This window comes from Schistocerca gregaria, chromosome 7 (genome assembly GCF_023897955.1).
Source record: "Schistocerca gregaria isolate iqSchGreg1 chromosome 7, iqSchGreg1.2, whole genome shotgun sequence".
Lineage (NCBI taxonomy): Eukaryota > Metazoa > Arthropoda > Insecta > Orthoptera > Acrididae > Schistocerca > Schistocerca gregaria.
Genome location: NC_064926.1, coordinates 205,743,670 through 205,760,177, shown reverse-complemented (window position 1 = coordinate 205,760,177; position 16,508 = coordinate 205,743,670). Strand labels below are relative to the sequence as shown.

The following is a 16,508-nucleotide window of genomic DNA, read 5'->3' as shown; positions in this document are numbered from 1 at the left end:
TTCTAAGCAAAGAAGGGAAGGCAGAAAGGTGGAAGGAGTATATAGAAGGTTTATACAAGGGTGATGTACTTGAGGACAATATTATGGAAATGGAAGAGGATGTAGATGAAGACGAAATGGGAGATACGATACTGCGTGAAGAGTTTGACAGAGCACTGAAAGACCTGAGTTGAAACAAGGCCCCCGGAGTAGACAACATTCCATTAGAACTACTCAGCGCCTTGGGAGAGCCAGTCATGACAAAACTCTACCAGCTGGTGAGCAAGATGTATGAGACAGGTGAAATACCCTCAGACTTCAAGAAGAATATAATAATTCCAATCCCAAAGAAAGCAGGTGTTGACAGATGTGAAAATTACCGAACTATCAGTTTAATAAGTCACAGCTGCAAAATACTAACGCGAATTCTTTACAGACGAATGGAAAAACTGGTAGATGCGGACCTCGGGGAGGATCAGTTTGGATTCCGTCGAAATGTTGGAACACGTGAGGTAATACTGACCTTACGACTTATCTTAGAAGAAAAATTAAGAAAAGGCAAACCTACGTTTCTAGCATTTGTAGACTTAGAGAAAGCTTTTGACAATGTTGACTGGAATACTCTTTTTCAACGTTCTAAAGGTGGCAGGGGTAAAATACAGGGAGCGAAAGGCTATTTACAATTTGTACAGAAACCAGATGGCAGTCATAAAAGTCGAGGGGCATGAAAGAGAAGCAGTGGTTGGGAAAGGAGTGAGACAGGGTTGTAGCCTCTCCCCGATGTTATTCAATCTGTATATTGAGCAAGCAGTAAAGGAAACAAAAGAAAAATTTGGAGTAGGTATTAAAATTCATGGAGACGAAGTAAAAACTTTGAGGTTCGCCAATGACATTGTAATTCTGTCAGAGACGGCAAAGAACTTGGAAGAGCAGTTGAATGGAATGGACAGTGTCTTGAAAGGAGGATATAAGATGAACATCAACAACAGCAAAACGAGGATAATGGAATGTAGTCAAATTAAATCGGGTGATGCTGAGGGAATTAGATTAGGAAATGAGACACTTCAAGTAGTAAAGGAGTTTTTCTATTTAGGAAGTAAAATAACTGATGATGGTCGAAGTAGAGAGGATATAAAATGTAGACTGGCAATGGCAATCAAAGCGTTTCTGAAGAAGAGAAATTTGTTAACATCGAATATAGATTTATGTATCAGGAAGTCGTTTCTGAAAGTATTTGTTTGGAGTGTACCCATGTATGGAAGTGAAACATGGACGATAAATAGTTTGGACAAGAAGAGAATAGAAGCTTTCGAAATGTGGTGCTACAGAAGAATACTGAAGATAAGGTGGATAGATCACGTAACTAATGAGGAGGTATTGAATAGGATTGGGGAGAAGTTTGTAGCACAACTTGACTAGAAGAAGGGATCGGTTGGTAGGACATGTTTTGATTCATCAAGGGATCACAAATTTAGCATTGGAGGGCAGTGTGGAGGGTAAAAATCGTAGAGGGAGACCGAGAGATGAGTACACTAAGCAGATTCAGAAGGATGTAGGTTGCAGTAGGTACTGGGAGATGAAGCAGCTTGCACAGGATAGAATTGCATGGAGAGCTGCATCAAACCAGTCTCAGGACTGAAGACAACAACAACAACAACAACAACAACCGCAACAGGACGTCCAAAGAGTGGCGGCAGATGGCCTTTTCAGATGAATCACGTTTTATGCTCCACTGGACAGATGGCGTCGGCATGTACGAAGTGAAACGGCTGAAAGCAAACACCGTGCAACAATCGTAGTAAGGGTCTAGGCCGGCAAAAGGACCGTTATGGTCTCAGGATTGTTGTAGGATTCCTTGGGTGATGTCGTCATTCTGGAAAGCGCTATCGATCAACCCAAGTATGTATCTATCCTTAGAGACCATGTCCACCTCCGCATGCAGTTTGTTTTCCTTCAGCACGACATCTACCAGCAGGACAATGCAACATGTTGCACAGCTCGCAGTGTACGTGCGTGGTTCGAAGAGGAGCAGGATCAGTTTACCTCACTCCTCCGGCCACCAAACTCCCCGGATTTTAACCCAATCGAGAATCTGTAGGGCTCCCTCGATCGAGCTGTTCGTGCTATGGATCCTCAACCAACAAACCTTATTACTTAAGTGAATGGACGAAGTATCTCAAACCTACATTCAGAAGGCTGGGTACACAAAAACTTTGCTAACTGTTTGTGCGCCACATGATTAAAGTGTATGGGAAAATGGCGCTGAGGCACTTGTGGTGCACCATAGATCGCAGACGACATGGGCGAATGACGGCTCAGAGATGTGTATGGGCAAATAGACAAGCAACTGTTGAACAGCTTACTGTCCAGATCGACCAAGAAGCTACCAACAGCGCCTCCTCAACAGTCGTTCATTCAACGTTGCTGTGTACAAGACTCTGCAGCAGGTCCTGGGTCGTGCACCCATGCCGATTGCTGTACATTTGCAACAAAGCCTGGAAATTGAATGCCAATATCGCATTCAGACGTCCATTGAATGGTGATAGGTGGCCCTTTCAGGTGAGTCATGTCGTGCTCTATTATGTAGATGGCTGATGATGAGTACGGCCCTGCAACAATCGTCGGAAGGATCCAGTCCGGAGGAGTGGGTGTTATGCATTGGGGTTCTCTCAAGGCATTCCCTGCGTGATCTCTTCATTCTGGAATGCACAATGGATCAACAGTGGGGGTTGGGTTGGGTTATTTGGGGGAGGAGATCTGACATCGTGGTCATCGGTCTCATCGGATTAGGGAAGGACGGGGAAGGAAGTCGGCCGTGCCCTTTCAAAGGAACCACCCGGCATTTGTCATGAGCGATTTAGGGAAATCACGGAAAACCTAAATCAGGATGGCCGCACGCGGGATTGAACCGTCGTCCTCCCGAATGCGAGTCCAGTGTGCTAGTCACTGTGCCACGCTTGTTTTTTTCCTTGGCACGATGGAATTTACCAGCAGGACATCTCAACATGTCTCACAACTTGCAGTGTTCGTGCGTGGTTTGAAGAGCACCAGGATCAGTTTACCATACTGCCCTGGCCATCAAACTCCCCAGATTTAAACACAGTCGAGAATCTGTGAGACAACCTCGATCACGCTGCTTGTGCCATCGACCCTCAACTGATAAATCTAGCACAGCTGGTCACGGCACTGAAAGTGACATCCCTGTCGGTGCCTTCCAGAATCTCATTGGCACTCTACCTGCACATCTCGCAGCAGTCCGCGCTGCAGAAGGTGATTGTTCAAGGCTTCTGACAGGTGGTCACATTAATGTGACAGGACAGTGTAGAATGGAGCATGACTAGTTAGATTTAAGAGTGGGTCTGCTGCTCTAATCTTGCCAGGGTAAATAAATCGATAAATAAATAACGTGACAATGGACGCACGATCTAAGCTTGAAATGACCCATTGTGGCACATCGTCAGACTGACCATGGTACTTAAGCGACAGCTTAGCTGCACAAAAAAATGCAGGTTTACATTTACCTCCAATACACACGTGACTTTACATAACTCCCTGTGGTCTAAAGCTTTCTAAGGATTAGGCAAAAAGCACAAAAACTATGCTGGTCAGGTCAAAGAGAAATAAAAAGTTGGTGCAAGCGGTACCAAAATGAAGAGCCACGGCACCCTTGACACTAAAACGAATATACGAAGCCATTCATCGCAATGTGTTAACTGTGAAGGAGATGCTTACCTTGACGGCTCCTATCTCCTCCTTCCGGAACTTCTCCAGCGGCAGAATTATTTGCTCGTAGGCGCGGTCCAGCTGCAACAAAACAACGAACGACGTCAGATACGGAAAACCACATACATGCACAGTAGACAAGATACGGGAAAGAAAGCTGTTACGCCAGACAATTTATGTAGCAGCACCTTGTAATTTGACAAACTGTGTATTGGCTTCTGTCTCGGGTACAGTTCACCACCGGCAATGGGGGGTGAAGCTTTGACAATGCCAGCCACTCGTGCTGGCGAAACATCAGTAAAATCGTCAGATGAACGTTGGCCGAAGAACCCGACACAGAATCCAATAGGCAGTTTATCAATAAGTGGCCACGAGAGCCTTAACAATTTAGTACTTTGTAATTTACTTCAACTTGATTCCGGAATTACTGCGGAAATTCTAGTGCCATTTAGAGCTGGTGTTACATTTTTTCCCACAGTTTACCTGAGGATTACTGCAAATCACATGTTCCTATCCAGCTGGTGACAAAGATTGTGAGTTAAGCAACTTTGGCATTCATGATTTTAAAGGTACCACCAAGATCACCTGTGGCAGACCGGAAGTCGTCCGCTGATGGTCGATTTCATACGCAAGTCTGAACAGATTGGTTCCAATACAGACAGAAAAACCCTTGCCAGTACAGTGGAAGTTCCGATACAAATCTGGTCGAGCAAATAGGCCAATACAAGGCACTCCAGAAAATACCTTTCTGTTAGCGGATGGGGGCTATATGATGACAACAAACATATCGCAAACTGAGTTATTTCTTTTGTGAATTTATTTGACATACCAAGTGATCTTTCCATTTAAGCTCTGAGAAAGCGCTATTTCCTTTTGTTTGGACGCAGTTCTGAGCTGAAATATAAACTCCAGGAAGAACACTTTTCTTGCGATACTATCCTTTCCCCAGTCCATCCAACTGTACAGCTGAAAACCGTTACTAAATGATTTAAATGAACTTGTTTTAAACCAATCTTACAGAACTGTTTTAAACCACCGGTGCACCTCATGTATTGATAGTCTTACAGTCCAGTCGTCTTGGAATATTGCTCAATGCAGTTAGAAAGCTAATTAATTCCGAAGCAATTTCGCGGGTCAAAGAAATGCTGGCAGCCTTATTTACACCAGTTTTAATGGTGTAGCAGTGCAGAGAATTAATCCGGGCGGCCAGCAAACATTTCCGAGTAAAGTCGCGCAGCAGTAAGTCGTGTAATTTGGTCTCGCGCGCGCTACACTTCGCTATGTACGAGGACGTGCTGATAAATATTGCCTCCGGAATTTTTTATGCGAAAACGCTTATAGCTTTTTAAACGAAAGAAACGTTATTCACATACTGACTGGCGTCCAAGAAGTAAGGATTAGATGTTTCCTCAAAAAATTCTCTCTTTTGGGTGGCAACCTGGAATGGCCTCCCAGATAATGCGAACTTATGCCTTGTGACTTTTTTGTGGGGATTCGTGAAATCAAAATTGTAAGTGAACAAACCACAAACAATACACCAATTGAAGGATAAAATTAAAAGTGTTATTAACGGCATCCCACCAGAATTTTGTGAAAGTGTCATCGATAACTTCAAAGAACGCATTGCTCGTAGCCGCGCGGCCTTGTGAGGAGGATACAATTTTTCATACACAAACGAAAGAACTAACTTAACGTGTTTGTAAAAAAAAAATACATTTTCAATAAATTTTGTATGTATTCGTCGTTATTTCCCGGACATGCTCCAAAACATTACTCTTCTTGTCTACATATTTGCAGCCGGCTACCACCAGAAGGCTCCGAATTGAAACATGTAGGCGTGTAAGATTAACTGTGTCGGTGGGGTAGAAACAGCTGTAACCGAGTTTCCAGTTCGAAGATTTGTCCACACATGGGGCACCCTCTTCTTCAGCATGACAATAACAGACCCCACACGAGCGCTGCGACAACTGCAACGTCTTTGGTCCACCGTCATCGATCATCCTACGTAAGTTTCCAAAACTTAAAGCACACTTCCTCTCTTTGTCCACCTCCTGCTCCCCCCTCTCTGTCCAGTTATTCCTCCCATATCTGCCCATCTCCTACCCCCTCTATGTACGTTTCCTTAACACCCCCCCCCCCCCCTCCCTGACTTTCTGAGCCCTATTTATTGTTATTGAAAAATAAGATTCTGTAATAGTATTCTGATCATAAGCCGATAAACCATAAATATGACTTTAGTGTTTTCTGTGAAAACTGACTGCGAGATGGAAATAAAAAACACACAGTTGTGTATAATTTTTGTTAAAAAAATGAGACAGAATATATATGGGAGAAACACATGTCTAACGGTTTAAATGTTCTGCTACTGTACTTAAAAATGACTGCGAGAAAGAAAATAAAGCAGACACTTTCACAGCAAATCACAGCAAAGATTTTTTTCTTGTACTCGGTTTAAACACAAAACCTGTACACCGTTGTTTAAAAGAATGTATAGCCTTTGCCCGCCTAAATGTTTAAAAGTGTATCGTGTAAACATTTGAATGTAAATCGGTTAAGAAGTTTTCGATATTATTGCCATACGTAAAAATATAAGATTTATTAAAATATATATATATTTTTTTACTTACTAAAACATGACTGTAAACTAAAGTTTATGTTTTCATGCATTAATGTTCATCCATTATGCTTTTGACGGATGATGAATGCAATGTGCGTTCTAATGGCAAAGTTATTTTTTATATGATATGATAATTTAACTATTTTCAGGCATTTTTACTTTACTTGTACTGTGAAACGTTACTTCTTGCCAAAGTTCATTATTTTACATCAACGGGAAGTACTCTATGGGTTTTGATGAGTGAGCTTGAAGGTACCAAAATATGTGACATAAACTGAAGAATCTTTTGATCGCGATACAGCTTAGAAGCTTAAATCTTCTACATCGCTAAGGGAGAGTTTTGGTTACAAAGACTTGTCTTTCTACAGTAGTATGGATTTTACTTTGCATTTACTTGTTTTGAGCGACGCGAATTCATTAATCAGTTAACTAAATCTGCATCTACTTTGGCCCATACTCAACCTTAAACAGTTTTTCTCGATCATATTTAATTTGCTAAAACTCCATTCACACATCATACTGACAGGCACAACGAAATTTGATAGAAGAGCTACCGGGGTCGAGCTTTCAGTGTGTAGCGTTTAAGTCGATAGAATCACAACAAAAGACATGACAGGTAAGATAATGTCAATTTCCTGTGATCCTAAGAAACCAAATAATGTGTAATGCAATCGACGATAACGGAAGAACATACGTTTGTTTGCACTTAGGTGAAATGAGTAAAGCTGTCTATAAACACATTTAGTAACAACTTCCGTAACGTCATTAATCAGCCACAGTAAACTTATTCCTGCATTCTTTATTTTTACACAGCAGATCGTACCAACCCAAACTTACAAGTGGCAAAAATAATGGATGGAAGGGGAAGTAAATTATACACTCCCTCCACTAATTTCGCTTGCTTCTTCCACCGTCGCCCTTCCGCTGGCCGTCAATCCGCAAAAACCAAATCTGTAGCCTTTAGTCAAAGAGCACAATTTCTCAGCACCCGCTCGCCGACCTCTGAGATTCTACAATATCACGGAGAATCAGCAATAACAGCTCCTGAATATAAGCAGTGAACCAAACACAGTGTTGTCACATAAAAAATGTTAGAGATACGTGTCTATTTGATAGTCGTCGTTTCTTTATGAGCGCTAAACCCTCCATCCACGACTATTTAAACAATGGGATTACTATATTTAAAAGAGCTTCAAACGTCTGATTACCTCACAAATGAGTAAATGTGTTAAATCTTTGGCGTTAAGCGAGCGAGAATAAATTTAGAAAAGGTTTGAAATTATGTTTAAAGTTGATTGGAAATCGCTTAGTGCGATTATCAAACACTGATTGAGTAGATCTGGGTAAATCAGTTTCGCTTTAAGAAACGCTAGTTATCCATGCAACTCAATGTTTGCCAGTCATATCTCCTCAGCTATCTGTCGTACAATGATGTAAGTTTGCACGTACGTTCGGTGGTATATGTGCATACTGTCTGCAAACTGCGTTGCGCTTACATTTTATATTAAGAACTGTTGTAAATTAAAACGACATGCCTGGTGATGAAGTTTTATTGCATTAACAGGTAAAATGTAGTAAGCGACAAACTTATTTCTTTTTATCGTTTTGTCGGCAGTGTCACGAGAAAATGTTTCCTAAAGTTTTGGAATTATGTATAAAGTTTGTTTCCTAAAGTTTTGAAATTATGTATAAAGTTTGTTGGAAGTCGCTATGTGCTCTCATCCAGAGCCACTGGATGAAATTAGTCTGGATAATTTGCGCGCCGTGACTTGCATGCTCTCAAAAAACATACCGTACACAATATTATAGCTCCTAATGAGTATGTAATTACCGGATTTTAAACTTTTGAATTTGGTGAATAATAACACTGAAATATTGAAAATTAAATTTATGTTGCCCCTGCAAGTCGTCATTCTACGTTGGTGAAATGATACTGGATTTTGAGACTGTCCCAAAGGCGTACGTTAACAGAGGCAGAGTGAGGGAAACGCGTCTTCTCGTACACAGAAGATACAACACGACAGGGTAAGAGAACTAACTTCCTTCTCGACGGTAAGTGGGGACGTACGTAAAATTCGTCAAAAATTTTGAAAATTCTTTCTTGTCTCTAGACAGGTCTATAGCATGTCATAAATATTGTCTGCAATTTTCAGAATTTAATCCATGCTACAAATTATGTAGGAGCCATCTTGTTTCAATCAATTCCCAGTGCCACGGCAACTTTTCTTCACGGCTCTGTCATTGTGTCCGCCTGCTTAGCTGAGTGGTAACGTGTTTGCCTACCATGCAGCGGGGTCCGGTTCGATTCCCGAACAGATTGGAGACTTCCTCCGTTCGTGGACGGGGAGTTGTCCTCATCATCATTTCATCATCACTGACACGTAAGTCGCCTAATGTGGGGTCACCTGAAATAAGACTTGCAACTCGGCGGCCGAACTTTCCCGGCCGTCAGTGCCACACGATCATATCATATCTGTCCTTGTTTGTACCATTTTATTATTTCCTACCATCAGAGACATCTGTATAGTATAGAAGGCTGTGAGCCCATTTACGATGAGATTAATTACGATTAATTAAAGAAAGTACACAAGTTGGAACACAAAAACTGAACGGAAGTTTTAATAACTTCGTTTTATTCCTCCACTATTGTCAAATTTTCCTCTTATGATACTTGTCTGGTATTCATTGATGGAAATATTGGAAGAATCAGGACCCTTACGAGACTAGGGTTTGATGCAGGTCGCTTCACTGCAAACCTGCTGAAAGAGAGTGATGATGACGTACATGTAGCTAGTTCTGATGTGTCAGTAAACCATATTCCCAAAAGAGCACGCCAGAAGGATCAGATTAGAAGAAAAGAGCTACATGATGACCAAAAAGATCAAATGTATGGTTATGGCCAACATTAAGGTACATGTGAATTTTAGAATTTTCCCGGGAAATTGAATGTTTCACTTCCGGGATTGCAGCCGGTCGCCGTTTAATTCATCCCACAATATTTCGACTGGCTACCCACCATCCGTCATCAGGTGATCCATCGCAGACTGACGAAGAATTGCTCCGTTCTGCAAACATTTCGTTTAAAATAGCAAGAATCCTCCGCGAGCGTCAAGTGAAAGTGATTTTCCGTCCACCATCTAAGATCAGTGAAAGACGACTTGCTATTACTGAAGGCCCGAATTTACGAAATAAGTTGTCAATACGGTACGTCTACACATGACAGATACACGCGCTGTGAAAGAATGTTGCACTGAACATCAACGTTACACTCGGATTTTTCCAACCAACAAAGTTCGCTATTGCTGAACACTGCATTTCCACTGGACATTGAATGGAGCATCACAGGACTATGATTCTGACAACAGTAACATGTTTTTGGGACTTATTTTACTTTTAAAAAAATCCGTGGAAATACGCCTGGCGAGAATGTTGATGAACCGTGTTGGTTGGCTACTAGCTGGACAACCTATACAACCCATTCATCTCTGTGGTGTCACCGCCAGACACCACACTTGCTAGGTGGTAACCTTTAAATCGGCCGCGGTCCGTTAGTATACGTCGGACCCGCGTGTCGCCACTATCAGTGATTGCAGACCGAGCGCCGCCACACGGCAGATCTAGAGAGACTTCCTAGCACTCGCCCCAGTTGTACAGCCGACTTCGATTACTGTATTGACGTGTGCCGGGTCACTCATGGTTCGCATATCGAATATTTGTAAGAAAAAAAAAAAAAACCAACCAACCAACTTTCAGAGTATATCTTCAAAATGCAATATGTACGACATCTTTACAATGTTCTTGTGCAATAAATGATTGAAAGTCTTGCCGGACTTTATGTATACCCTGTATTGCGGAACGGTGGAAGTCTTCACCACTCTTCGATGGCTCACCTGATGATGGCTGATAGGTCCCCAGTCGAAAGATTGTAAGATGAATTAAACGACGACCGCTTCCAAGCCCGACATCTGTTTGAGCCTTAAGGTACGAGGGTAACCCCAAAAGTAAGGTCTCGTATTTTTTTATAAGTACATAGACCTGTTTATTTTTACATCAGTTTACAACTTGAACATTTAGCTATTTTCCGACATAATCACTATTTCTGTCGATGCATTTTTGTAGACGCTGTCGCAGTTTTTGTGTGCCCATGCCATACCAGCTCGCCGCCATGCTGTTCAGAAAGTTATGAACCTCTTCTTTCACCTCGTCGTCGGAGCTGAATCGCTTTCCGGCCAAATGTTCTTTTAACCGAGGGAGCAAGTGATAGTCATTGGGCCCCAAGTCAGGACTATAGGGTGGGTGGATGATTATGTTCCACTGAAACTGTTGCAGGAGAGCAACGGTTATATGTGTGGGCGAGTGTTGTCACGGATATTGTGTACGCACTTGCTCAACATTCCTTTTCCCCTGATCTGAATTCCCAGTTGAATTTTTTCAGAGTCTCACAGTACCTGTCAGCGTTAATTGTGGTCCCAGCGAGTCAGCTCCGACGACGAGGTCGAAGAAGAGGTTCGTAACTTTCTGAAAAGCATAGCGGCGAGCTGGTATGACATGGGCATGCAGAAACTGCCACAGCGTCTTCAAAAACGCATTGACAGAAATGGTAATTATGTCGAAAAATAGCGAAATGTTCAAGCTGTAAACTGATGTAAACCATTGTAGAAATAAACAGGTCTACACTCATAAAAAAATAGGAGACCTTACTTTTGGGATTACCCTCGTACATGTTAAATCCCCAAAAAAACTTTTTGTGTATTTCCCGCAACTTTCATTTGTCAGTGCATAAGAAACTTCTTCTAATGAAACACTGAAGATAAAAAGGTGAAATATGCTACAGACTTTGTTAATGGTATATACTGTGGTACAAATTTTTCAAAATGCTTTACCTGCAAATTGCTATGAATCCTACGTATAAATTTTAAATAACTGTTGCGACAGTTCTGACACAGATTTTTAAAAAACTGGCACACAGATTTATCTAATTACTAAAAATAACGTACCATATTTTGAAACTGATAACTGAAGTAAACTTTGAGAAAATATTCCTTACGTGAGCCCGTGTGTTCTAAAAGTATTCAGAAACGTCATGATCATATTATTTGACAAAAAATGGAAAAATCCAGATTATAGCCAATAATGTAATGGCATTTGCAAAATGAGGGGTGTCAAGCAAAGCGATCCCATCTCCCCAAAACTGTTCTCTGCTGTATTGGAAATGGCTATGTCAAACCTGAGCTGGGAAGGTAAGGGAATTAGAATTAATGGAAGAAGGCTTACCAACTTGAGATTTGTTGATGACATTGCCTTACTGGCCAAAGACTTTGCAGAGCTCCAAAACTTACAGACATCTCATCGGAATGTCAGCTGGTTGGCTTGAACGTGAACCTTTCCAAAACAAAAGTAATGTCCAGAAAATGGGTCTCAGCTGGAGATGTGAAAGTCAAGGACAGACTATTAGAAGAGGTCAGTGAATATGTCTACCTTGGCCAGATTATAAACATGAAGGGAGACAAACGGCCAGAAATCTATCGACACATCAAGGTAGGCTGGCAAGCATTTGGGAAGAATTCAACAGTATTCATATCAAAAATGCCAGTAAACCTGAAGAAAGCAGTATTTGATCAATGCATTCTTCCTGTGATGACGTATGGCTGCGAGACATGGACACTGAACTCATTTACAAAAGGGAAACTTAGGACAGCACAGGGAGCCATGGAGAGGTCAATGCTGGGCTATACAAGAAAGGATAGGAAAAGAGCAGATGACATCCGGTCTGTGACGAAGCTTAACGACATCTTAGAGACAGTAGGTTCTTTGAAATGGCAGTGGACTGGCCACGTCGCAAGAAGAAAAGACAACAGTTAGACGAAGCTAGTACTGGAGTGGAGTCCGAGAGAGCACCGGAGGCCTAGAGGAAGACCACCAGGCAGACGGGACAAAGACATCAAGAAGATCGTTGGTAACACCTGGCAGAGAACTGCCCACGACCGTCCCACTTGGAGAAGACTGCTGAAAGCCTACCTGATCCACGACTCGAAGAGGCCAAATCATTTAATGATTGAATTGGCTGCTGCTGCTGCTTATGCTGATGATGATCATTTGCAAAATTTGGTTCAATTAACTTTCAAACAGAAAATGGTACACTAGCTTACATGTACCCGCATACACTCCTGGAAATTGAAATAAGAACACAGTGAATTCAATGTTCCAGAAAGGGGAAACTTTATTGACACATTCCTGGGGTCAGATAAATCACATGATCACACTGACAGAACCACAGACACATAGACACAGGCAACACAGCATGCACAATGTCGGCACTAGTACAGTGTATATCCACCTTTCGCAGCAATGCAGGCTGCTATTCTCCCATGGAGACGATCGTAGAGATGCTGGATGTAGTCCTGTGGAACGGCTTGCCATGCCATTTCCACCTGGCGCCTCAGTTGGACCAGCGTTCGTGCTGGACGTGCAGACCGCGTGAGACGACGCTTCATCCAGTCCCAAACATGCTCAATGGGGGACAGATCCGGTGATCTTGCTGGCCAGGGTAGTTGACTTACACCTTCTAGAGCACGTTGGGTGACACGGAATACATGCGGACGTGCATTGTCCTGTTGGAACAGCAAGTTCCCTTGCCGGTCTAGGAATGGTAGAACGATGGGTTCGATGACGGTTTGGATGTACCGTGCACTATTCAGTGTCCCCTCGACGATCACCAGAGGTGTACGGCCAGTGTAGGAGATCGCTCCCCACACCATGATGCCGGGTGTTGGCCCTGTGTGCCTCGGTCGTATGCAGTCCTGATTGTGGCGCTCACCTGCACGGCGCTAAACACGCATACGACCATCATTGGCACCAAGGCAGAAGCGACTCTCATCGCTGAAGACGACACGTCTCCATTCGTCCCTCCATTCACGCCTGTCGCGACACCACTGGAGGCGGGCTGCACGATGTTGATGCGAGAGCGGAAGACGGCCTAACGGTGTGCGGGACCGTAGCCCAGCTTCATGGAGACGGTTGCGAATGGTCCTCGCCGATACCCCAGGAGCAACAGTGTCCCTAATTTGCTGGGAAGTGGCGGTGCGGTCCCCTACGGCACTGCGTAGAATCCTACGGTCTTGGCGTACATCCGTGCGTCGCTGCGGTCCGGTCCCAGGTCGACGGGCACGTGCACCTTCCGCCGACCACTGGCGACAACATCGATGTACTGTGGAGACCTCACGCCCCAAGTGTTGAGCAATTCGGCGGTACGTCCACCCGGCCTCCCGCATGCCCACTATAAGCCCTCGCTCAAAGTCCGTCAACTGCACATACGGTTCACGTCCACGCTGTCGCGGCATGCTACCAGTGTTAAAGACTGCGATGGAGCTCCGTATGCCACGGCAAACTGGCTGACACTGACGGCGGCGGTGCACAAATGCTGCGCAGCTAGCGCCATTCGACGGCCAACACCGCGGTTCCTGGTGTGTCCGCTGTGCCGTGCGTGTGATCATTGCTTGTACAGCCCTCTCGCAGTGTCCGGAGCAAGTATAGTGGGTCTGACACACCGGTGTCAATGTGTTCTTTTTTCCATTTCCAGGAGTGTATTTTCTCATACGTTCCCGTTAACCCATGAACCGTCTTCGTTGATTTTTGTCTTCAGTCGATTTTCGCGCTCCCTCTGTGTCTGCGCAGTTGATTCGAGGGCACGCAGTGGCCGTTCAGGGCAAGCACCAAAATGTAATTTTTCCGTTTTCGTCTTCTTGTGCTGAAATAACCCGAGTCTCCAGGAAAGAGCAGCGGCAGCGGCACCGGCGGCGGAGGCAGCGAGCCTCTTCCTGTTATCCCGGCGGCGGCCGCCGGGAGACAAGCTGAGCGTGGCGCAGGCGCCCGGCACGTGCGGCCCACGTGCGGCTCAGCTCGCCCGTCTGCAGCGATCGTTACGAGAGTTCGGCCACGCGCCTTTCCCGGTTCGATACACGTGCGGTCTTTGCTCGCCACGCGTGCCACGGCATCAGTCACCCGCCGGTCGCTCATGCTCTCCGCCGAGTTAATTTCCGCTGCCTCCGGGACATCCTAAGCCGGGAGATAAAGCGATCATCTCGTGGAGAGGCGATCCGCGGGGAAACTACGATCGAACGCGCTGCTCGCGGCTGGTCGATTCGGAGATGTGCTCAGCAGTGTAATCTCGGCTGTCACTAATTTTTGTATTAAACCGTAAGATCCCTCACTTCCGACTCTTAATAGAGTCGAACATATACACTACTGGCCATTAAAATTGCTACACGACGACGAAATGCAGACGGTAAACGGGTATTGATTGGACAAATACATTACACTAGAAGTGACCTGTGATTACATTTTCAGCCATTTGGGTGCATAGATGCTGAGAAATCAGTACCCAGCACAACCAACTCTGGCCGTAATAACGGCCTTGATACGCCTGGGAATTGAGTCAAACACAGCTTGGATGCCGTGAACAGGTACAGCTGCCCATGCAGCTTCAACACGACACTACTGTTCATCAAGAGTAGTGACTGGCGTATTGTGACGAGCCAGTTGCTCGGCCATCATTGACCAGGCGTTTTCAATTGGTGAGAGATCTGGAGAACGTGTTGGCCAGGGCTGCAGTCGAACATTTTCTGTATCCAGAAAGACCCGTACAGTACCTTCAACATGCGGTCGTGTATTAACCTGCTGATGTGTAGGGTTTTGCTGGGATCGAATGAAGGGTACAGCTACGGGTCGTAACACATCTGAAATGCAACGTCCACTGTTCAGAGTGCCGTCAATGCGAACAAGAGGTGACCGAGATGTGTTACCAATGGCACCCCATACCATCACGCCAGGTGATAAGCCAGTATGGCGATGACGGAAACACGCTTCCAAATGTGCGTTCACCGCGATGTCGCCAAACACGGATGCGACCATCATGATGCTGTACACAGGACCTGGATTCATCCGAAAAAATGACATTTTGCTATTCGTGCACCCAGATTCGTCGTTGAGTACACCATCGCAGGCGCTCCTTTCAGTGACGCAGCGTCAAGGGTAACCGCAGCAGTGGTCTCCGAGCTGATAGTCCATGCTGCGGCAAACGTCGTCGAACTGTACGTGCAGATGATTGTTGTCTTGCAAAAGTCCCATCTGTTGACTCAGGGATCGAGACGTGGCTACACGATCAGTTACAGCCATGCGGATAAGATGCCTGTCATGTCGACTGCTAGTGATACGAGGCCGTTGGGATCCAGCACGGCGTTCCGTATTACCCTCATGAACCCACCGATTTCATAGTCTGCTAACAGGCATTGGATCTCGACCAACGCGAGCAGCAATGTCGCGATACGATAAACCGCAATCGCGATAGGCTACAATCCGGCCTTTATCAAAGTCGGAAACGTGAAGGTACGCATTTCTCCTCCTTACACGAGGCATCACAACAACGTTTCACCAGGCAACGCCAGTCAACTGCTGTTTGTGTATGAGAAATCGGTTGGTATCTTTTCTCATGTCAGCACGCTGTAGGTGTCGTCACCGGCGCCAACCTTGTGCGAATGCTCTGAAAAGCTAATCATTTGCATATCACGGCATCTTCTTCCTGTCGCTTAAATTTCGCGTCTGTAGCACGTGATCTTCGTGGTGTAGCAATTTTACTGGCCAGTAGTGTATGTATAAAACAACATACGTCTGACTAGTTAAAAAAGAAGTTTATGGTTTAAGGATTTGACGTTAGGCATAAACGTTACTTAACTTTTAGAAAAGGTTTGAACTTATGTGTTACGTTTGGAAAAATTGGAAATTTGTGGTAATTCCTATGGGACCAAACTGTTGAGCCCATCGGTCCTTAGGCTCTCAAATGTCTCTGAGTACTATGGGACTTGAACATCTTAGGTCATCAGTCCCCTAGAACTTAGAACTACTTAAACCTAACTAACCTAAGGACATCACACAACACCCAGCCATCACGAGGCAGAGAAAATCACTGACCCCGCCGGGAATCGAACCCGGGAACCCGGGCGTGGGAAGCGAGAAAGCTACCGCACGACCACGAGATCCGGGCTGGTCCTTAGGCTTACACACTAGTTAATCGAATTTAAATTACCTTACGCTAAAGACAACACACACACACACACACACACACACACACACACACACACACACACCTGAGGGAGGACTCGAAATACCGGCGAGGGGAGCCACGCGAATCGTA

At 44.5% G+C, this 16,508-nt stretch overlaps 1 protein-coding gene across 2 annotated transcripts in view; it reads right to left on the bottom strand.

The window, feature by feature from the left end:
* LOC126281596 (rho GTPase-activating protein Graf-like) overlaps positions 1-16,508 on the bottom strand; it is a 541,774-nt gene that overhangs the window by 143,871 nt on the left and 381,395 nt on the right. For both annotated transcript variants that reach the window (XM_049980690.1, XM_049980689.1), the window contains exon 3: positions 3,712-3,783. In XM_049980690.1, coding sequence (XP_049836647.1) covers positions 3,712-3,783 — 72 coding nt within the window. The remainder of the gene's footprint in view (positions 1-3,711; positions 3,784-16,508) is intronic.